This window comes from Pocillopora damicornis, chromosome 7 (assembly GCF_964200805.1).
Source record: "Pocillopora damicornis chromosome 7, jaPocDami1.2, whole genome shotgun sequence".
NCBI lineage: Eukaryota > Metazoa > Cnidaria > Anthozoa > Scleractinia > Pocilloporidae > Pocillopora > Pocillopora damicornis.
Genome location: NC_142676.1, coordinates 19,070,780 through 19,094,694, shown reverse-complemented (window position 1 = coordinate 19,094,694; position 23,915 = coordinate 19,070,780). Strand labels below are relative to the sequence as shown.

The window sequence follows — 23,915 nt, the reverse complement described above, 5'->3', positions numbered from 1 at the left end:
GATGGCGAAGCGAATCATTTCGAATTTCAAATTTACCGCCAAAAACGAAGACGGTTTCGTTCGGAGGAAGGTAATACAAACCTCAACAAATTCTTCCATTTTGATGAAAACGTAGAAATTTAACGAGAAATGCGCCTCTAGTCAGTGCCTTGCATTGACTGCAGCTCAAGCTGTTTTGGAGTTCTGTATGCCACGACGGTTGATTGACAAATGATCCAGAGGTACCTAAGGCACCTCTCCTTTTATAGCGCGCCTTCGTTAATATGAACCAAGGTTCTACCGTGAATCGGCGCCTGGCCTTGGCTTTGCCGCTGACAATATACAGATCCAGAAGGCGCGGATTGTCCACGATCACGAACACGAGCCGACGACGAAAACGACAGAGCCGATGCTCACCGACCAAGCAACGACGACTTTGTTAACGACCAGTGCAGGATGGCGTCCTAGTCAAATGCTTGGAAACTAGCTGTTTTGAATTCATTTCTCTTTATTAACGGTACGTGTTCACTTTTTGACGATACAAACTCTTCAAAAACGCTTCTTTTTACGTAAGGTAGTCAGCCCAGGGTTTTTTCGCGATTCAAATAGGAAATGCGTTGTGGTAATCTCGTCGATTGTTGTTTACAGTAAACAGTTATGAGATTTAAATATTTGTGGTAATGTTAATGTGGTAAATGTGATTGAGCTACATGCCTGCATCTCTTACATGAAAGATAAATCTGGGATAAATGGATGGAGAGATGAACAAAATCTCTTGAAGGTGAATTTAACATATTGTAAGTTAACCAGCCTCTGCTGTAAGTGAGGAATTTTTTAAGCTTTAATCTTTAATTAGTAAATTATTATGGAAAAAAATTGTTTAGTGCTGAAACTGTTACAAATCTTGAGTTGGTTAACTTTATGCAACAGTAAATTATAGTTTTCAATCATCATCATCTTTCATGATTATTGATGATAACTTTTTCTTTTTGTTTCTTGAACAGCCTAGTGGAACAAATGAAAACTGCCCTATGCAGCAGAATTCAGAGCATTCTGCAACAACAGATTGTTACTAACTCAGCATGTAACACTTTGTTTTGTGATTGGTGCAGAGTGGTACAAGTCTTGGCAACCAATCAGATGCTTATACTTAAGCCATTTGTGACTTTGTCCAACCCATTTATCCTGTATCCAAGACAATAATTTCTTTAAAAAACTAGTTTATATAGAATTTGCATGGCCAGTTGCCAATTTTTTTGCCTCTAGCTTGATCTGTAAACCCTTTAACTCCCACAAGTGACCAAGACAGAATTTCTCCTTTGAATATCAACTCAGAATCAAGCAGACAAGTGAGGAGAATGAAGATGAAAACTCAGTTAGGAGACTGCAAGTTGATCCAATACCAAATTCTCCAAATTGAAATGATAAGTATTATTTTCATGGCAGACAGTAGGGAGAATTACTAATGAGATCTTGGGAGTTAAATGGTTAAAGTATTGGCACTCAGGTGAGAAGTGCGTAATATGGTCAGATCAACCCATGATAAGCTTAATTTATAATAAGTACCTTGCAGCAAAGAACCAGCACTTTTGTAAATACTCGGACTTGTGGATGTGGAAGAAATAAATTTCACCTGTTATGTTAAAGTTGAAGCATTTAATTTAAGATCCAAATCATTTGCTTTACGTTGCTGCTTTTGCTACTTGTCTCTTTTTCTCCTAAAATCTCCTTTAGTAGTTCTCCTTGCTGTCTGCCATCCAATTATTATAATGCTACTTCTGAGAATTTGGTAAATCAACTAATTCCCTAAAATTCTAAATTTCTCATCACTCATCTGCTTGACTAGTATTTATAAATTAAGGAGAAATTCTGTCTTGGTAACCTACAGTAATTAAACGGTTTAACTAAATAATTATTGTGGTCCATTATATTCATTTGTCTTTATTTTGTTTTGTCATTAAATAGTTCACCAGCTTTATGCTTCAGATTTTAAGGTCATTGCAGCTATGGGAGATTTGTTTACAGTATGTATTTATTTCAAAACAAATATGTTTGTTATTTTCCAATCTGATATAAGTGTGAGATGTTCATTTCCTTTGACAAATACAATTTTGTTTTTCAAGGTTGGCCAAGGAGCAAGAGCAACATCAGTAAATGGATTTTTCTTGGATTACAAAGATTTCTCATGGAGGTAAAAATATTTTTATTGCTGATGTTAATTACTTTTGGTTTAAAAATTGATATAAATAACTGTATGTTTGAACACCAGTCCAGGAAAATTTTAGAAATTAAAAATACCATGAAATAAAAAGTAAAGCTTCAGTTTATACAGTCCCAAGTGGCCCATGGGGCCAGGGCTTATACAGGCCCAAGTGGCCCGTGGGGCTGGCGCTTAACTCTGCTTTCCTTTAGCATGAAGTGGCTAGGAGTGTTGCCACTCCCCCCTGGATGGGATGCTAGTCCATCACAGGGTTACCCTCAGCATATTTGTTGGTACCCATTTGTACACCTGGGTGAAGAGAAGCACTGTGGAAGTAAAGTGTCTTGCCTAAGAACATAACACAAACCTGGCCAGGGCTCAAACCTGGACCACTTGATCTGGATTCAAGCGCACGAACCATGAGGCCATCCCGCCTCTTACACCATGAAATAAAGTATCAGAAAAAAAAGGGTAATTCAGATTTGTCATCTTAGTTTATGGACCATTGCCTTCAACATGAAAGAGCTTTTCCCCAACTTAAAGGTATTCCTCCTAGGAATCTACCAAACAGAAAAGGAGGGGTTGAATTAAATCTCAGATCAAAGTGATCTTGATTAAAACTGGTTTCAACAGATTGATATGATTTTACATTTGTTCAAGTTTCATTAACCCTTTAACTCCCATGGGTGACCAAGACAGAATTTCTCCTTACAATATCAATACAATATCAATACAATATCAAGCAATTAATTATGTTTAAGTCTGACAGACCATTTGGGTGTTTAGACTTTTTGTTTGTTTGTTTTTTGTTATGATAGGCTGTTAGGAAAGTCTATAGTTTGACTTACTATTGTTTTGTTTTTTTTGTAACTGCTTTGTACTGTGAGCATTGTGTTGTTTATAGCAATCATTATAGGCACACTTCCGCATATCACTAAAAGTACTGACATCAACATTTTCCCTTTGCAACAAACTTTCTTGAGTTGATGTATCCCTGTTGATTTTTAACTACGAAGGCATTTGTTTTTATTTATCTGAGTTACTAATCTTTTGTGATTGAATATTTGAAGCACATAATCCAGGAACAAGATCTGCTTAAAGAATCCGCTCCTCACGTTGAGGAGTTAATTCTTTTGTAGTAGGTTCAATTTCAGTGTCATATTTCTTGTAATTCTGAACAGTGTTTAACTTATCATGCCAATCAGTAACATGTTCCTTTGCGTATGGGGTTTCTAAAAATATTTGATTCAGTGATGTAAATTTTATCAATACCTGGTTGACTACCCCAAGCATTTTCTTGGGTTCCCTGCCAGGGTTTATATACGATCAGCTGATATTTACAGTAAAGGGACAAATTTGGGCTTCTGTTATTTGGAGAGTACACCGGAAAAACCCCAAGAACAATATTATCTGCCTGTGCTGCAAGTTTTTTTGTTGACAAATTTGTACTTTGTAGCAAAAGTAATGAAAATTGAATTCAGCATATTGGGAATTTCTTTAGCATACGCAGCACGGTTAGCATAAATATCAAGAAGTTAATCATTTGTTCTTACACCTTCAGGAGAATTTGCTTTTATTTTATGAGATCCATTTAAACTAATGGGTATTCCACTGGATGAGCTGACCAATTTCAGTGACAGTAAATAATGCATTGTTTCTTGTGCAGAAAAGTCCCTTTGCCCAAGTGACTTCATTACTACCTTTTAATCAGTTTTGTGGGATTGCTTTCAATGTTACAGTTACGGACAGTGGAATTGAATGCAGATTTCATGATAGAGGAACGTGGCCCACCTTTTGATGAATATTTGGCAAGGTATATTCAACACAGGCATGATAATCAATGACTACCTGAATGTCACAGTCAGCTCTCCAGCCCTGCAGTTGAAGACGTTGGTGATTATCAAGTCTAGCGTCATTTCTCTTTGTTACTATCTTCACGTTGTATTGTTTAGGTTTTTTTTTTAATGTATAGGCTCAAATTGAAGCTTTATACATGAGCAAGGTTCAAGTGGAAAGTTAAACCTACTCTGAAGGTCTGAATCATTTTGTCTTTTTCTAAGACATTAATTAGAACTGCAGTGAGTGTGTCGTTGGACAGTATTTAGTAAATCAATGTAATCATTATCAGTATTCTTTATGTCATTGTGATGTTTCTGACAAAGATGAATTGACGGTTTTTTCCAAGTACCATTGTCTGAAGGGTTTGGATGGTATGTGGATACCAACAAGTCCACATACTAGCAGACAATCTCTGATGCTTTTATACCATCACAACTCTGTCGATTTAGTTCTGATAAATCAGCTGGGTCTGCATTATTTACTGGCATCTCAGCTAAATAGCCTTTAAGAGCTTTTTCAAACAGTGTACATAGCCCTGGATCATTTTCAAGTTTAGCGACTCTATGGCCATGGATACCTCCCCTTGCTTGGTATTCAAATCTGTACCCGTGCCACTCTGCATCCAGTGAATTATACAACCAAAACTTGATAAAATTTTCCAAGCGTCAAGTTAAAAACCAATCAGTAATATGAAGATTGCTTGCTTATAACATTCTGATGCATGTGCTCAGCTGTGCGATTATTTTCACCACCAAAGAGTGCATGTAATTCAGGCCAGTGCATATCAACTGATGAAAATGTAAAATAAAGTTGGTGGTCCAACATGGCTAATGATTGCTTTTAAATCTTCTCTTGCTTTGAACCAGTAAGAATGTGATTCACTAATATTACCGCGACAGCATGAGACTTTAGTTATTGTTATTGTATAATGGTTTCAAAGGCATTGACATTGGCCTCAATTATACGCGACCTCGTTCGGTTTCGTTCGAAAGTCTATTCGGAGTTCCTTGCACTTTAACGAGTGCAGCTTGAATTTGTTGTCGTTTGACCACTGAAGGACATAATCCACTGTGTCTTTGATCTTTGTTGCACTGGACTTGGGAACAATTTCCGAGACCGTGGTGTCGTTGGCAAATTTCCACATACCAGAAAGGGGGTTTGCTCGAGGTAGCGAGGTCATTAATCATGCCCAAAAAGAGCTAAGAGCCGATGCAGGTACCTTGTAGAATTCCAGCGGGGACTGGGGTAAAGCTCGTAAAACGATCAGAGCTAAGCTTGAGACAAGCAAAAAGTCGATCACCCAGTTGACAACGGTGGATTTTACTCCTAGACTGTAAAGCTTGGCGATCAGTAAGTTGTGATCTACAAGATCAAAGGCTTTCTTATAGTCTAGGAGTGCTGCCCTAACGTAGGCGCCGGTCCCGTTAGTGGCTCCAAGCCAGTGATGCTGCATGGAGATGAGTGCGAAAGTAGCGCAGGAATTAGGTATAAAACCAAACTGGTTTGGATACATATATTATAATAAAGTTCGGATATAACGCGCGCTGTCATTGGTTGAAAGAGCGTGCTCTATGAGAGTATAGAGCATAGAACTGAGCTAAAGCTGTCACGCCATCTGCCAATTGTACTATGTTCGACCTTTTCCGGGACTTCTTTTTAGCTTTTTCCCGATAATTGAAAGTGAAATTTCGGAACTGAAGCGAGCCGGCAAATAGCAACAGAAGAATCAAACAAAGGTTTGTAAACATACCAGGCGCCATCCTCAAAGGAAAAACAAAATAAACATTCCGAGTTTTAAAGATTTTCACGCTCAGTTAGATTGCAAGCTTGCGTACGGTAATAAAAATCAAACACAGCTAACACTCGTATAGTATATAAAGTTCAGTGTTCAAAAACAAAACAGAAATGATGAAAAATATAACCAAACTGGCATAATTGTTAAAATTCATACTAATCATGACGGTGTCTGAGCGAATATGATCATGCTAAGTTCATCGCGGCTCGCTCATCATGGCGATCTCCGGTCATCACAGTAAAGCAAGCCTCAGAAACTACATCAGCCGCCTTTCGAGTGAAAAAATAAGAGCTTGCTCTGATATCCATTCCGATACGTTGAGTGGCAATTCACATAAGTCACTGCAGCCGAGTTTTGCGGCACTGTCATCACGTGCGATCTTCATGTTCCGGTGAATTCGGCTGTCGTTCATTCAAAAAACACTCGCCTTGAACAGTTTGTTTTCTACCTTGTCATGTGAAAAAACTCGCGTGTTTTTATGGGCCATAATTCGGCTGAAGTTCACTGAACATTTAACTTCAAGATTCTATATTAGAGACTAAAAAACTTCAGGCAGTGTTAAATTCGACTTGCCGAACTATTTTAATTTGTAAACTATCGTAGAATGTGAACTTTGATGGTTTTTGAACTTTGATGGTTTGACACTTTTGACAGCTTTAGTCTTGTAAAGCCAATCAGATTATTTGAACCATTCTAACAGGGATTCTGATTGGCTTATTGTAGCGTGCTTTATGAGAGTATAGAGCATGCTGACGACATTGTTGTTCGCTTTGGAAATAAAGTTTGTTTTGAAAATTGAAAGTGATGCTTGGGGAATTTAACGGATTCTTTATTATAAAACAAATAGAGAAGCCTTGATTGTGCTCTGTTCTGTTATAAAGCACTTAGGAAGCGGCTAAAGCACTCAAGAAGTGGGAAGAAACACTCGACTACGTCTTGTGTTTCTCCTTACACTTCTTTCGTGCTCTAGCCGCTTCCTGCGTGCTTTATAACAGAACAGAGCACAGTCAAGGCTTCTCTATTTGTTAAATCAAGCATCATGGGTTTACGTTCTCTATAACCAACAATGCATAATACACGTGTACCGTTGGAGAGCGTTTAGTCAGAGTTGTTAAAGAAGGATCAAAGCAACCATTCATATCTTTAAAAGGCTTCAAACTACATCGTACATCATATTTGACCCTCTCGAAATCTGGTCTCAAGTTTTTCAGAGTAAATACTAAAAAACAGTGATTGCGTTTGTCCTTGAGAACCATAAAATACGCGACAAATACGTACAAAAAATACTTCTACACAATCAGAATCAATCAAATTTCATGTACGTATGGTGAAAGGAAAAAGGAACGGTCTAACTTTAACGGAATATTCAGTCAAAATCTGCCGATTTCTCGGCTATATTGATAATAACGCTATCACAATGCAACGCAATCGACACTCACTGGCACAAAAGAGGAGAATGAAGACTGGCGACGAGTCTGCAAAGCAGGTTTGAAATGTCTTAAAGCAGGATAGGGTGAGTGGGGTATTTTAACGGTGGGATTTTTCGGTTATGTCCGTCTCATAGACTTTCAGTGTCCTATTATGATAGAAGTCAGCCGTTTTGAACTTTAGTTGGTCCTTCATGATGATCCTTGCGAGCGAACTTAAACTCTCGTCTTGCATCGTAAATGTAAAAATAAAATCGTCGTTAATTAATTCACAAGCACGCTTTAGTTGATGCACGATGTGAGCTTGAAAAAGATCTGGAGAATCAGCATAAACCTCTGCGACCCATTCAAAGTATTTCACTCTTGGGGAAAGCGTGCCAACACTAAGAGAATTAGGAATAACGTCGTCATCACATTTCTCCACATAGAGTTCAGTACTTTCTCTTAAAATGTGGTCAACATTGGATCGAAGTCTCTCGAAAGGGCACCAGTTACTGAGGAAAATAGAATTCCCCGTGAACGGCCTGGCTGGTAAAGATTCAATAATATTGGCGAAATAATCAGGTGCACACGTCTTGATCTCCATCGAATTTGTCAAGGCTGTTTGCTTTAGTTTGTCACAGAATTCCTTCCCAACGTGATACCCTTCTATATGTAACTCGAAAAGTTTCCTCGGATCAGGAATTTCAGCGTCACGAATGGAAGAAAACCGCTTTCTTTGTAAATTAGGATAATGCTCTTTTGCGTGTTTAATGGAGTACTCGCCGACCTGTTTGTAAATACCTTGACCTCGATAATCTGGATGAACGCGTCCCGCTCGATGAATGAAAGTGCGACCATCATCTACTACGAAGTATGCCTCTAATCCGACGAGTCTCACGCCACAATGGGCAAGTATAACAACTATGTTGTCCCTTTGAAGCCACTGGTGGAATATCAACGGAAGATAATCATGTCCTGCGTAAATTCCCTCTGAAAGTTTCACTATTTCATCGAAGTCGTCAGCCTCAGCTGGTCGTAATGTTAAAGTAACTGCATCCATGGCGAACTTTGGCTTGCGATTAGGGATTAAGACTTGATATGAACCCTGATCCTACCGTGTAACTGAATCGCCGCGTGGTCTTGGTGTTGCCGCTGACAAAATATATAGATCCAGAAGGCGCGGATTGTCTACCATCACGAACACGAGCCGATGACGAAAACGACAGAACCGATGCTTACCGACTAAGCAACGACGACTATGCTAACGACCAGTGCAAGATGGCGTCCCAGTTAAATGCTTGGAAACTAACTGTTTTGAATGCATTTCTCTCTATTAACGGTACGTGTTCACTTTTTGACAATGAAAACTCTTCACAAACGCTTCTTTTTTACGTTAGGTAGTCAGCCTAGGGTTTTTTCGCGATTCAAATTGGAAATGCGTTGTGGTACTCTCGGCGATTGTTGTTTACAGTAAACAGTTACGAGATTTAAATATTTTTGGTAACATTTTAGTTATTGAAAAAACTTAGGAGAATATTGACGGCTGCGAGGTGTTTCTTTAACCAACTTTCAAAGAAGTAACCAAAGATCTTTTCATAGTTTCTACTAAAAATGTTTGAATTATTTGGGTGAAAGAGTGCGAATTGTTTTGGAAATACAACATCAGCTTGCAGGTTTTAACTTAAAACTGCTTTTTTTCCTCTTTGAATTAACATTCATTACTTCTGTGTGAGGTGTTTAAGTCGAGAGATTGTAGCAAGTGAAACAGTATTCGCATGGTTACAAACTGAACATGTCTGATGGCAACAAATGAGACCTACCACACTGAGTGCACTTGTACAAAATTATTTTAAACTCATTTGTTATCATATGTTTTTTAACAAATTACTATCTGTGTTCGAGCTCCGGGTAAAATTTCCGCACAGCCCCATCCTACATTATGCATTCAGTTCTTGGATAGAGAAAACAATGACAAAAACAATACATTGCCGTTGGGAAAACAGATTTGTTTTACAATAGTATGGGGCTGTGCGGAAATTTTACCGAGCTCCGTACTGTAAGCTACAGCCTGAGCTTTTTTACCATGTTCTTCAGTGTAATACTGTGGCATACTTTGCTTGTTCCATTACCCTCTTATGGTGAAATATGGCAGCAAGCACTAACTTAGAGACTTCTCAATGTTCCCCATAAACAGGCTTGGTTTGTGTTTCATCATTACCAGCAACTAGAAGCACCTCTGTGAAAGTTGGTTATTTATGGGATGATCCAAAACTGGAAAATGTACATACCTCAGAAGTTGTTATGGACATGAAACACACAAGAAGTATCTTGAGGCTGATATGTGAAATCAACCCTCCATTACCAAATGAGGGAAAGCATTGGGACATGAAAGATGAACTTGTCAAATGGCAAAAAACAGGTCCCAAGGTAGAAGAGGTCAAAAGTGTACGCTACTGGTCTGATGATATGACCAAAACTGCTATTTCTTTCTCAAATGTTACACTTGACATCCTTGGGAGTTATTCCTGTATCTATGGTGATGTTTTGGCCACAATTAATGTGCTAGGTGAGATAAATATGTTGTACATAATTTGTGGAAAATTGTTAAGCTTGTTTCAGAGACCAGATTTTTTATGGAATGAGCCTACATGGTAGTTTAAATTTTGACTGAGGTAATTTCCCTGTTGGAAAAGCACAACAGTTCACATGTCAAAAATAAGGTAGCTTTTCCTAGCACAGTTCAGGGGTTTTTTTATGCTGTTTCAGGAAAAGTTCATGATCAGCATATTTTGTATATTAAGGTTTGGTACTGGGACGTGGTATTATAAAGCCTTTGAAACAAAGTCATTTTGTATGCATATTCTCCAGACTGTTCTGTATACATTTCCTAAGGTGCTGCCAAGGAGAATTTGTTAAAACAATCATACTCTAATCGCTAGTTGGTGGTCATTTCCTATATTCTCAAGACATTGATGTTGAATTCAGTGGCAATATTGTAAGGAGAAATTATAGATGTTAATAACTCCGGGGGGTTAAGGGGTTAAAGGAATATTTAATATGGTTCTAAATTCTTTGAAATGACAAGTTTAATATGTAACATTTAAATGCTATTTTGTTTAATGCTTCCAGTGGCTGATGTGGAGACAGCTAAAATGTTGAAAACCCCAGAAAATGTGATAGAGCTACACACCTGCATCTCTTACATGAAAGATAAATCTGGTATAAATGGATGGAGAGATGAACAAAATCTCTTGAAGGTGAATTTAACATACTGTAACTTAACCAGCCTCTGCTGTAAGTGAGGAATTTTTTAAGCTTTAATCTTGAATTATTATGGAAAAAAAATTGTTAAGTGCTGAAACTGTTACAAATCTTGAGTTAGTTAACTTTATTTAACAAGGAATTATAGTTTTCAATCATCATCATCTTTCATGATTATTGATGATAACTTTTTCTTTTTGTTTCTTGAACAGCCTATTGGAACAAATGAAAACTGCCCTGTGCAGCAGAATTCAGAGCATTCTGCAACAACAGGTTGTTACTAACTCAGTATGTAACACTTTGTTTTGTGATTGGTGCAGAGTGGTACAAGTCTTGGCAACCAATCAGATGCTTATACCTAAGCCATTTGTGACTTTTTCCGACCCATTTATCCTGTACTCAAGACAACAATTTCTTAAAAAAAAATAGTTTATACAGGGCGTGAAATTAATTTTTTTTTCTGATAGCCACTTGGCTCCTAAATTCTTCAAAGTGGTAGCCAATTCAAAAAAAGTTAGTCGCCATTTTCAAAGACAAACAAAACCTTTTTTTATGCTGTCAGCATTCTAGATTTACCCTCAAAAATTAAGTTAGGGAAAGGAGTTACGAAGTGGACACTGGGATGGTTGTTACTATACAACGTTTAAGCTCAACTAAATCCAAGATGGCATCTAGTTATCGATAGGGATGCATGTGCTGCGTTTTGGAAACAAACTTAACGACGAAGTTTAATTCACTATATCTCTTGGAAAGGTTATGATAAAACATTCTAGTCGCCAATTTGGCGACTAATTTTCAGGATTTGGTCGCCAAAGTGAAAAATTTAGTCGCATTGGCGCCTGTATTAGGCACAATTTCACGCCCTGTTATATAGAATTTGCATGTCCAGTTGCTAATTTTTTTGCCTCTAGCTTGATCTTTTCACCCTTTAACTCCCACGAGTGACCAAGACAGAATTTCTCCTTTCAATATCAACTCAGAATCAAGCAAACTAGTGAGGAGAATAAAGATGAAAACTCAGTTAGGGGACTACAAGTTGATCCAATACCAAATTCTCCAAATTAAAATCATAAGTATTATTTTTATAGCAGGCAGTAGGGAGAATTACTAATGAGATCTTGGGAGTTAAATGGTTAAAGTATTGGCACTCAGGTGAGAAGTGCGTAATATGGTCAGATCAACCCATGATAATCTTTTATAATAAGAATGATAAATTAAGAAGAAATTCTCTCTTGGTCACCTATGGGAATTAATAGTTTAACTTAATCATTATTGCAGTCTTTTATATTCATTTGTCTTTATTTTGCTTTGTCACAAAATAGTTCACCAGCTTTATGCTTCAGATTTCAAGGTCATTGCAGCTATGGGAGATTTGTTTACAGTATGTGTTTATTTCATGACAAATAAATTAATTTTGTTATTTTCCAATCTGATGGAAGTTTGAGGTGTTCATTTCCTTTGACAAATACAATTTTGTTTTTCAAGGTTGGCCAAGGAGCAAGAGCAACATCAGTGAATGGATTTTTCTTGGATTACAAAGATTTCTCATGGAGGTAAAGATATTTTGATTGCTGAGGTTAATTACTTTTGGTTTTAAAATTTATGTAAATAACAATATGTTTGGGCACCAATCCAGGTAATTAAAAGTACCATGAAATCAAGTATCAGAAAAAAAAAGGGGTAACACATAGATGTCATCCTAGTTCATGGGCCATTGCCTTTAACATTAAAGAGCTTTTTCCCCAGCTTAAAGGCATCCTCCCCAGGAATCTACCAAATGGAAAAGAAGAGGTTGAGTTGAATCTCAGGTCAAAGTGATCTTGATTGAAACTGGTTTCAATAGCTTGATATGATTTTATATTAATTTTGTTCAAGGTTCATTAATTAAGGTAGTCCTGAAGCATATTGAAATCTTTATAAACTACAACAAATCCATTCAGAACCATGTGTCAAATGTGGGCAATTTAATTTAAAACTCATAATCATGTCAATCCAACACGATCAGATCGTAAAATGCAATAAAAAAAATTTGAATTATTATTTTCATGTCTTTGAGGAAGTGTAAAATACTAACAAATGTCTGTTCAAAGTGACTTATTTATTTTTTTTACCTTTACTTTCCGTATTTGTACATTTGGTAGTCTTGGAGGAGCATATCATCTGAATCAAACAATAACAGTGCCAAGTGAGTCTCCACTTTTGTTTTACTTTCACTGTCACTTAACCCTTTAACTCCCAGATCAAATTTGTAATTCTTCTTACTGTCAACCATACAATTCTTACAATGTTAGTTTGGAGAATTTAGTATTGGATGAACTAATTATCCTCAAATTGATATTTGTCTTTATTCTCATTACTTATCTGGTTGATATTGTATTTACATTTTAGAGAAAAATTCTGTCTCGGTCATTCATGGGAGTTAAAAGGTTAACATAATTTTTTTTGGCTAATGTTTAATATTTTTGTATGATTATTAAATTGCCGGCTATTACTAGAGCATGTCTAAATTTTAATGGCCCTTAATTACTTTCAAAATTAGGTGTAAATCTTTAATCAATAATTTGAAACAATTGTTTTACACTTTTGACATTCTGTTTTTATTAAAAGAGTACTAAAGATTTTAAAACAGGAGTATTCTGGACAATTTTAATGGTTTTTATATATCAATATGGCAGCATTTAGTGATAATTATATAAGATTTTTTTGATTTCTATCAATTAAACTATTTTACAGATATCATCAGGCAATTCAGCCCATCTGTAAAGGGTGCATCTGCAAAGGTGTCACAGGATGACGATGATTTTGTTGATGATCTTAATGTAGCCTTTATTGGTGCCTCTGCAAGGTATGTAGTACATGTATTGAAAGAAAAATTCTTACTCCTTTGGCAAGGGACTGTCAACTTCCTTTTAAGATGTACAGTCAGTATTAACCCTTTGGCTCCAATGAGTGACTAAGGCAGAATTTCTCCTTACAATATCAATACAATATTAGGTATGCTAGTAATGAGAATAAAGAAAAATACCAGTCAAGAAATTCCGAGTTCATCCACTACCAAATTCTCTGAACTAACATCACAATAATTTTATGGCAGACAGTAGGGAGAGTTGCTTATAAGAACCTTGCTAAGATTCTTATTAAGATTCCTATCAAGAATCTTAATAAGAATCTTAGTAAGATTTCTACCTGGGTACTGAGGTATTGGGAGTGGAACAGTTAATAGATCACAATAATAAAGGTATACTATAGGAATTAATCATTTTTTTTGTTTATCATAAAGCGACCTTGAAAATCAAGCCAAGGACCTGGTTTCAAGAATGAAAGCTATGAAGGTAATCAGAGTATGACATTTCAAATGGTGTGGTTTATTATATATTGCATAGAAACTGAAAAAATATATATATATCTTTTTTTACCCAAAGGTCTAAGTAAATTGATTTAAATTTCTGTGGTGCTTGAATCTAAACTAGGGTATTGACTTCAAGAATGACTGGAAACTTCTCACAATTTGGATTGGAACAGATGACCTCTGTCAAGTTTGTGAGAATGAGGTAAGATTCACCTGGTGCAAATGATCAGTGCTAATATCAACCTTTTGCATAGTAATTAATTAATAAAATATTGTATCAGTTGTTATTAATTACCCAGTCAATGAGATGTTACTGATGATTGATTAAAAAATATATATCAAATTGGGATTTCAAATGTAGACTTTGTTTAGATTAGTTGTTAATGAATTAGTTAATTTTTATGCTCAACTGCTGCTCACAAATGGATCAGGAACCCATCAGCCTTAAACTCCCACAAGCTGTGCTTCCACTGGAGAAAAGTGAAGAGTCTGCAATTAGTAATATTAGCAAGAGTTTGGGTGATAATTAGAAATAGAACCGGAGTTTCAATTTCCGGAAGATTAGAATAGTCAATGATAGATGAATAAATGATTAGAGGAAGGCATTAATATTAATTTATTCCAAACAATGTATGTTTTATCATCGTTCGAAGTGGTATTGAATCAATGACTAATGCATGTTCTACTTTTTGATGATTTCAGGAAAAATTCAGTGCTGGCTCTTTTATAAAATATATGATGCGCACACTAAATTACCTAAAAAATGAGGTGAGTTTGTTTTGATTTTATTACTAGTCAGATTGATAATATGAAGTATTTCCAGATGAATGTTCAGGGTGCAAATCCATTGTAGGAATTGAGGAGATATATTCTGACTATTTACTTCAGTCTCAGATTGTCCTTAATATTTACTGTAGTTGACTTTGTCACTTTGTGTTCCTAGGTGCCCAGGTTGTTTGTGAATTTAGTTCCACCCATGGATGTTTCTCCTCTTTATGAGTTACATCAAGCAAATACCAACTTGTGCCAAATTCTGGGATGGTAGGTTCCATAACAATATTTTCTTGTGACTGAGATACATACACCCCACTCAATTCAGCGCATTGTTTTATCCTTTTCACTTTAATTGTATATTGTGCACAGAGAAAGGTTTGTTGATCTTATGCAGGATGCAAGACTAAATTTAAGTTGTTGAGCTCTCAGAAATAACCTGCTGATGTATAAAATCCTGAAATGTTAAGGAGAGGTTGTGGGGGGAGAGGGGTGGGGAGTACATAGAGTAGAGGGGAGGGGTGGAGGAGTACACAGAGTAGAGGAGGAGGGGTGGGGGAGTACACAGAGTAGAGGGCAATAGGCAAACTGTAATTCCTCCATACACGTTTCAGTAACAACTTATTCCTTTTTAGATTAGTTTTATGCAGAAATTGAATTTTAAATGATTACAAGCTATAAAGCTATGACTCAGACATATTTATTTTCTTTTCAGGAGCTCTTGTCCTTGTTTGAGAAAGGTTGCCACAGAAAGAGCTAAAATTACCACAGCTGTCGAACAGTATAAGGTTGAAGCAAACTTGTTGAAACTTATTTTTAACCAACTCTCAGCTTCATTTTAAAGAGTGATTAAATAAAATAATTACAGTTTGTAGGTATTATAATGGCAAATATTATGGTCTCAGTTGGATTAACCCTTTACATGCTAACATCAGAATGAATATTCTCCATTCTGTTCTCCCTGCTTTTCCTAAGGTGCTCACAAGGAGAATTCAAGCTTTTCTTCAGTTGCTGATCATTTCCTGTCTTCTTGTGACCTTAATGTGTGATTCAGTGGCTCTTACAGGCCAAAGGAACAATAGATAAGAGGGGGTTTTTAAGAATGTCAGCTGTAGCTACCAGCTATCTGCATGATTTTGTTAGTCCCTGTCAAGGAAGAACATTTTACACAATTAGGCAAAGAACTGCCGTATATAAAATTCTGTTATGTGTAAGTGTGTGACCTCTCCTAGTAACCTTGACTTACAAACATGCTACTTAAAAATGAAATTTTCTCAGCTTGCTGATCATATACATATACTGTCAGCAAAAATAAATGAATTACTGGTAAAATAAAGAGAATATTTTGAACTTAAAAGAATTACAGTGCAAATGAACTTGGTATAAGAATCAGTAATGATGCATTACAATAAATGTTTGCACTGATCTTTTGAAGTTAGGATGGCTTGACTATGAGCTTAAAGTAATCCTTTTCTTCTCATCAAATTGTTTTAAAGCTTTGACAAACATGTAATATTTTTTCTATCTGTCCCTGTAAAGAAATTATTGGAGGAACTGGTGAATAGTGGAATATATGACATAAAGGATAACTTTGCAGTGGTTATTCAACCTGCCCTCCAGGGGCCGCCAAGAAATCAGGTGATTACTTTGTGCTATTTAGAGATAAAGATTTTCATCCCAGAAAGTGCAGTACATATCTTTAGCAACTCTTCAGTTGTGGTGTAATTTTTTTCAAGAGTTTTTCCCATTAGTAATGTCAGTAGAGGGTTGTCATTAAGCAGGGGATGCTGGCAAAATTCATTGCATAAAATAGTAGCAATCACTGGCTGGACTTTTAGCTGGTGATCCCTTTAGTTAGTAAAGCACAACAGACATTTCTGAGATTAGGCAGAGATTACAGTGGTTTGATATAGAATTGAATGCTAGCCAAGTTTGAGCCACCTCTCTTAAAATTTCAGCCTGCTCCCTTATTTCTTAGTTACAACCCTGCCAGTATGTACACTGTAAACAACTCAGGAATACAATATAGAGTTGCATTTTTTTTATAGGATGGTGATTTGGTGAAATCCTTCTTTGGTGTGGACTGCTTGCACTTCTCTGTTCAAGGTCATGCTGCAGCAGCACTAGCTTTGTGGAACAATATGGTAGGTTATAAATAATATTGACGATACACTTTGTTTAATGCAGGTGAATTATTGTTGCAGATCCTCTAAATTCTAGGTAAAGGGAGGGTTTTATAGGCCCTAGAACTGAACTCTGACCTGCAAAGTTGCAGGAAATTTCTTTTCCAGGCCTTGAAAGTCAATTTATTCGAGTGTGGGGTATGCAAAGTGATAATTACAATTATTAAAAAAAGATTGAGTATAGTTGTGAAGAAATCCAGAAATTAATGAAAACATAGATAATTAAGAAACCTGGAGCAAAAATAACTAAATTTAATTTACATGTATAAGAAAAGTACCTTTGGATAAAGTTGTATACATTAAGCCACTGCAGGTTGGTGGTAGTATTTTTTTGTTTGACCACAAAATTAACCCTGTTTGGAGATGGATGAAGGCTGAAAACTTGCATTATCTCATTTAATTCTTCACTTAAAACTATGCGTTCTAATTTATGACATTTGGAAGTCAGAGATAATATTTGAAATAATGATCATTGTAGTTGGAACCATTTGGATCCAAGACAAAGCAGTGGGGTGACCAGGAGACTTTAAGATGCCCATCTAAGGTATGCAATGTTAAGAATTAATATTCCTTTAGTTATCAGTTGGAAGTAGGAAAGAGAAAAACAATTCTTTTTGGTCCAGAAAAGCACAGTCTGTGGGTTATGAGAAGCTGGCTACACAGTCAGAGGCAAACTTTGAATTTATGTGTAACCTTGTGATTCAACCCAGAGAAACCTATCTGTACATACACCTTGTACCCCACTGACAAAAAGACTCCATGTCATCATTCAGTATTACTGTAGAAGACAGATGACATCAAAATGTGGCAAGAACAAAAAGGTGGCAGCCATGTGTCACTGATGTTCTCACCACATTGCGATATTTTCTGTGATTTAGTATTGTGCAGACCAACAGCAACATTAACATAGTCTTTGTTTTACATGATGAAAAAGCACGATGTTGTTGGCAGTGATGTCACCTATGCATCTACCTTCCAATACATCAAATGCATGTGCAATTCAGCTTATCATGTATATCATAATTAAGGGAGACAAATGTCTACATTTGAAAATGTTGTTGGCCTACAAGATTAGTACAAGTGAAAGTGAATATCTTGAATGACTTTCCAGCATTGACAGTTGACTGAGTGCAGTTTTTTGCCACTTTTAGGACAAGCCATACATGTTCACCAAAGTTAACAGTAGAACAGTCACAAATACTGTTGCTGCTAATGATAATGATGACAGTGATGACAGGTCATCTTCTGGTGACTTTCCACCTGTTGCTGCTGTGGCTTTGGCTATGTCCCTCACAGCTGTTGTCATTATTGTCGTTGTGATGGTGTGGAGAGGACGAAAATCACGGCGGAGACCAGAGGCATCTAGATTACTGTATGCTTCTGGACCTCACAAACCAAGACTATGAGCATTTTAGAAAAAAAAAGAAGGCTTACCATTAATCACCATGGCTCACTAGTTTAGGTGATTGTCAGTGCTCTGGGCTGACAAGTGAACTTACAGCTTACTGTCAGTCACTTATGTGGTAACCTTTGTTCTGAAGTCCCAGACTGTTTAGATTGACCAGTTGGAAAAGAGTCTATAGGCAAAATAATTTATTGTATAATAACAGGTTTCCTGGTGTATAAGTTTCAAGATAATTCATTACAGAATTCATAACAAAGTAATTAAGTGTTATAATGAAGATTTACATGCGAGATCTTGTTAAGTGTGAGTTAGAGGTCCATTCATTCTAAATTAGTAGTTTTGTGCCCACTTTAGGGAAAACACCACAATTTTTAGTGGTTTGTACATTCCAGATGTGAAGAAGCACAGTATCTTTGACTCTTTCATCATTAGATTCATCATAACCTTCAATAATTTGAATATAAGTATATACTAAAACAGTAAATGGTGTTAAGGGATGCTTTGATTGGTTACTCAAACTCCAATATCCTTTGCTATTCACCTCTGAGCTACTCATGCAGGATTTGGGCCCACAAATATAAGTGAATAAATGAGTTAATATCATCTTTTTGTGCTATATTTTCAGTGTAGGTAGCAGAGGTGGATCTTTAACTTGCTGCTTCCCAGCTTGGTGAACATTCACCTCTAGCCACCTCCACTTCAGTGAATAATTGTGACCTGTTCATTGAAGATCGTCAGTCCTGTCAAAGGCAGGGGGGGAAAAAGGTTCATCACCTGCCCTTTAAGGTTACCTTGCTGTAAAAAGGTATACTTAAACTGTGCAGTTATTTAAAAAGAGAATTTCCCATTTTTGCTCAGACTGTTAAATGCTTCATTGCAAGTTGTGAATAAAACTTTCTTGCAATTCAGTGAAGGAGTAGTTTATATCTTTTACTATGTCCTCCCACATCTCAGATGATGTTTTGTTTTGTCTAATATATCTATTTTGTTTGTCTGGTTTTTTTCGTTTACCCAAAAAGTCAAATAATTGCCCTAGAATGCAACAAAAAAAAATATGCATTAACAAGTCTTTGCCTTTTAAAAGTATTGTCAACAGTTCCTGGAAACATACTTCAAAGATTCAAATGGGCATAAAACATTGCAGCACAAACTTCAATAACTTTATTTTTTTATTTCACAACTTTATTGAAGTGAATGATATTGCCAGAGAAAGATTACAAGAAAAAAAAAGGACAAAAGGCTTCATAGATGTAATTAGTGACAGTGAGAATGAGTCCAAGGCAAAACCTTACTCCAAAAAAGGAGTCAACATGCATTTCACAGAAAATATTTCAGCAACATGTACAAGAACAAGACATCCACAGAAGTCACAGCATGTCGGCTTTCCACCAGCACATTCAGCACTAGGGTTGTCACACAAACCAGAGTTGCATTATGATACAGACTAAGAAAAAAAAGTGACCACTGATCTTCATTAAGACTTGTCATTTCCCAGCTTGCTTTCTTAACATGATGTAAATGTTTTCTTTAATCCATTCCTTGTTGTGTGGTTCATACAAAGATGTCTGCTTTGGGTGTTGTCTGTTGAGAGAGAGAAGTGAAACACAAACAAAACCCCAAAAAGTCATCAAAATCTAACCAACAATTGAACAAAAGAATTTTACAAACTAACTATTCCCTGTTAAAAACAACATACAGGTTTATTCCAGGTAAGAACTTTCCCTATGTGAAAAACTGGGGAAGGAACTTCATATTGTAAAAATTCCAAAATGTTTTGGGACCCATATACTTAAAAATTTAGAACATCATCCAAACTTCTCATGATTAGTCATTTCCCTTTCATGACAGCAAAGTGGTGCAGGCTGTTGTATGTCAAGTGTTACTTGTCTAAAGCAGCCAAGTGCTGTGAGCGTACAGCCTTTCTATCGCAGGATAATCCCTAGACAATTCCTCAACTGAAGCTTTCCTGAAGAATTGCAAGCAACTTGGATGGAGGAAGGTTTTGTGAGAGTAAGGCCCCTTACAACACAACAAAATGGAACAATTTAAAATTGGTGTGGATATGAACCTGATCATCTACTTTTCTAGTCATGTAATACTAAATGTAATAATAACATTAATTGACCATTCCCCAAATACAGCTTATCAGGACCAATACAAACAAATTGCAAATAAACAAAGAGTTTTTAAAAATTCCAACTGGCCAGAGGCAGATCAGCTGGTTATACAGCTGTTTTCAGAAAAGTTGTGAGAAAAAACGAAAAAAAGCAGGTGACAATCTTGCAAGGTAATCTGGTAATAAGAGAAACAGATATGGACAAATGATCTACTAAACAGGGGATAAATATCAACATAGACATGAATACCATCAGTTCAAAATGATAGAACATTATGTTGCAAACAGTTTTTTCTTAAGGTGTCTACTAATTCACTCTAGTCAAGTTTGCATCATTTTCGTCATTGATTAGGGTCAGTTAGTTAGTTCTTTTCATTTTTCAACAAATTAAGAAGTAAAAGTCAGTCTTGCAAACAAAATGAATTCATAAAACACCTATGCCTAGGCCTCTCCTTACAGTGATGTTTTCTCTGATTTCCCTGAAACCCTGAGGTCCTAGAACCATGACCTGAAAACTACTGACAATGTCTTTTGGCGTTGTCACATGCAGTTTAGCGCCTTTATTCCACCACCCTTTCTGCAAACAGCTGTTTACAAAATGCAGCCAAGGAGTTAAACTTGGGGCAACCAAGAATGAATCCAGTGAGTAGCAGCAAGGAGGGCTTGAACCCAAGACAACAAGATTACAAGTTCAGCAGCCTAACCACTCTGCCACACTGCCTCCTGCAAGTACCCAAAGTATCAAGCCACTAAACTACTGATAACTACAGCCTACAAATCTACAATGTAGGTTTGCAGCAAGTTTGTTAGGGAGCTGTTTTTAGAATGGTACACCAAACAAGACAGGTCTGTCAAATTGTCGATATAGTCGAACAGTTGGCTGATGTCATATGTGATTGACGGGGTGCTTGGGTTGGACTTCTTAAGGTATTCTTCAAATATCTTGCAAACTCCTGAAAGATACAGTTAATGGAATATTATTAGAGATGCTGCTACATTTTTTAAACAAGTTCTAATCTTAACTGCCCCATCTGGTGGCTATATATTTCCTTGAAAATTAGTTGAGAGAATCTGGGGTTTCAAAAAGATATGCCAATCAAGCTGATTAAATTGTCTATTCCCTTACTTGTTAACTGAAAAGTGAAGCTATTGTAGGGAAACTATATACATTCAATGTGTGTTTTCACACTCTTTTAAGCTTACAAAACTTAACAACTTTCTAAAACTTATTCCTCAAGTTTTTTAGATTTCATGAAGTATTATACAACTCTCGTGTATCAAAATAATGTGAAAATTTTAAACTGCCTCAGGTACTTTTGCCCTTGTTGACAAAACATTTTCTATGAAAAACACTCAATGTTGCTTAGAAAAAATAACTTTCTATCTAGAACATGACCTGTACAAACTATGTCCAGTGATTCACCAATGAAACTGGCAAAGGCATCCTCACAAAAACTGATACTTCAAAACTGTCAGTAGCAAAATTGTTTTCAGGGGAGTTTCTTTAAAATAGTGCAATTTATCATCCAGTAATGTTAAGTTGGGAGAATTGTTCAACCCAAGAAGCATTTAACCCCACTTGGTGATTTGGTTCAATATTTGGTAGGGTACAGTATGTTAAATGGAATTTCACAAGTTAAGGTATGACACTGTGCAACTTGGGAGAGCACTTGCTTCCCACCTCTGAGGCCTGGGTTTGACTCCTGTACCTGACATTACTTGAGGGTTAAGTTTGTTTTGGTTCACCTCCTTGTTCTTTCCCAGTCCTCCCTCCACCAGAACCAACACAAAGAATTCCCATTTGACTCAGAAAACAGGGAATGAAAATTCACCTCTAAAATCCAATTTATTATTATAATTTTACCTTCCATGCACTCATCTTTAGTTTCATAATCAGAGTATGTCCTGGATTCTGGCTTTGCACTGGGTTGGATTAGAAGAATGGTATGACTCTGCAAAGAGAACAATACACTCCTTTAGTTTACCTCTGTGAAATCTCATACCAGCAAGGGTTTCCATAAAATGTTTCAATGAACAAATAGATTCCATGTTGCTATATATCTGTTCAGCAGTAGATCACAGATGACATTAAAATGAGGTAAGGACAAAATATAGTACACAAGGCACAGCTGAATGAGTCACTGATACTCTTATCACAATTTGACATCTTCTCTGATCTATTACTGCACAGACCCAAGCGACATAGAATCTTTTTGTTCTATAGGATAAAAAAGCAAAATGTTATTTACGGTTACATCATCTACGTGTCTATGCTCCAATGGATCATGAGAAAGAACTAATGAAAATGCATGTGCAATTCAGCTTATCATCTAATTCCATTGAAACTTCCATGTTAGAGACAACAGTGTCCTCTCATGTATTCTTGAAGAGTTCACAGGTACATCATCACTATGAAAATAGTAATAGTTCTTTGTGCCAAAGTTTCCCACAAAGAAAGGGATATTATTAGACATCTTGTTGTATCACCATACAAGGGATGGTGCATCTATCGCTTTCTTTAGACCAGTGGTGGAGATGAAATTATACAAAACATGATAAGCTACAAATTCCGGAAGTGGGAGGACGCTGTTGCTAGCGCTCCCCATCATCATGGGTGAAGTTTCACTATTCTTCTGAGAAAATGATGACCAGAATTTTTCTCCAGCTACTGCAAATCACATAGCCAGTGCAGACTACGCGATCTCTGTCACTCAGAGTCTTTGCCAGTTTTTACATGCATTAGAGAGAACTTGAGTTTGAGAATTTTAAATTTACATGTCGACTACATAATTTCGAATTCAACGGATTATTTGCTAAGTCCTGGCAAGGCTTTCTCCAAATAATAACAAGGGTGTTGATTGATGAGTACTGACTTTCTACTAAATGCATTGATCATGAACACACTGCTTTTAAAATGAAAAAAACGAAAAAAAGATTGTTTAAAAGAAAGAGTCACGTCAACAAATGCATGATCATACAAACATTTCACCAAAGCTATTCATTGGAGTCGTGCACTGCGAAACTCGATTAATTTCTACTTTCTGCAGCTACATCAATGAAGAAATGCATCCCTGAGAGTTGATTTAACTTCTTACGACTTACCATGTTGGGAGGAAAAACGTTTGAAATCGATAAAAATACACAGATAGCCACGTGAAGACCAAGAGACACTTCTTTTGCTTTCGGCGCGTTCGTGCTTGTGTCGAATATCCATATAAGGAGAACCCTCCTGAAACGCGAAGGGACTGGTTCAGAGAAAATAAACCAATGAAACACTTTGTAAGAATAAAAGCAAAGTTTGAATTAAAGAAAGGCGGCCGATGTGATTTCTGAGGCTTGCTTCTTTTCGATGACCGAAGATTTCCATGCACGGTCGCAGTCGCTCTGACACCGTCATGATTAGTACGAATTTCACCAGTAAGCTTGCAATCTAACTGATAACAGCTATGATAACGTCATTAACGGTGCTCAGTATGTTAACGAACCTTTGTTTGGTTCTTCTGTTGCTGTTTGCCGACCCGTTTGTTCCGAAATTTTACTTTCAGTTAACGGAAAAAAGCTCTATGTTCTATAATGTGAAAGAGCGCGCTGTTTCAACCGACGACAGC

General features: G+C 36.6%; 4 protein-coding genes across 8 annotated transcripts; 2 read left to right on the top strand and 2 right to left on the bottom strand.

The window, feature by feature from the left end:
• Positions 1-349: 349 nt before the first annotated feature.
• LOC113674176 (phospholipase B1, membrane-associated) lies at positions 350-19,099 on the top strand. 2 transcript variants are annotated; one of them, XM_089211960.1, is made up of 17 exons: positions 350-496; positions 9,417-9,788; positions 10,352-10,479; positions 10,696-10,756; positions 11,806-11,864; positions 11,969-12,036; positions 12,625-12,668; positions 13,217-13,328; positions 13,764-13,815; positions 13,954-14,034; positions 14,535-14,600; positions 14,776-14,873; positions 15,319-15,391; positions 16,143-16,241; positions 16,652-16,747; positions 17,265-17,330; positions 17,938-19,099. In XM_089211960.1, the coding sequence occupies exons 2-17, from the start codon at positions 9,524-9,526 to the stop codon at positions 18,190-18,192; spliced, it is 1,623 nt and encodes a 540-aa protein (XP_089068086.1). In that variant the 5' UTR covers positions 350-496; positions 9,417-9,523; the 3' UTR covers positions 18,193-19,099. The 2 variants fall into 2 exon arrangements, with proteins under 2 accessions (XP_089068086.1, XP_089068085.1); XM_089211959.1 differs by lacking the exon at positions 350-496 and adding an exon at positions 8,394-8,561.
• On the top strand, positions 573-4,842 carry LOC149043032 (phospholipase B1, membrane-associated-like). 4 transcript variants are annotated; one of them, XR_016188319.1, is made up of 7 exons: positions 573-760; positions 984-1,044; positions 1,945-2,003; positions 2,103-2,170; positions 2,392-2,650; positions 3,250-3,317; positions 3,919-4,842. XR_016188319.1 is itself a non-coding variant. In XM_089211962.1 (5 exons), exons 1-5 carry the CDS (start codon positions 707-709, stop codon positions 2,537-2,539), a joined length of 390 nt encoding a protein of 129 aa, XP_089068088.1. In that variant the 5' UTR covers positions 573-706; the 3' UTR covers positions 2,540-4,842. The 4 variants fall into 4 exon arrangements, 2 of the variants coding, with proteins under 2 accessions (XP_089068088.1, XP_089068089.1); XR_016188321.1 differs by lacking the exon at positions 2,392-2,650 and having other exon boundaries at positions 3,919-4,060; XM_089211962.1 differs by having other exon boundaries at positions 2,392-4,842.
• On the bottom strand, positions 6,896-8,377 carry LOC113670986 (histidine N-acetyltransferase). The gene has a single exon (XM_027187195.2). It carries the CDS (start codon positions 8,280-8,282, stop codon positions 7,341-7,343), a length of 942 nt encoding a protein of 313 aa, XP_027042996.2. The 5' UTR covers positions 8,283-8,377; the 3' UTR covers positions 6,896-7,340.
• Positions 19,100-19,342: 243 nt separating the features above from the next.
• Positions 19,343-23,530, bottom strand: LOC113674183 (enhancer of rudimentary homolog). The gene is made up of 4 exons (XM_027190654.2): positions 23,410-23,530; positions 22,172-22,259; positions 21,140-21,260; positions 19,343-19,772 (listed from the first exon to the last, which is right to left on the bottom strand). Exons 1-4 carry the CDS (start codon positions 23,410-23,412, stop codon positions 19,676-19,678), a joined length of 309 nt encoding a protein of 102 aa, XP_027046455.1. The 5' UTR covers positions 23,413-23,530; the 3' UTR covers positions 19,343-19,675.
• Positions 23,531-23,915: the final 385 nt, after the last annotated feature.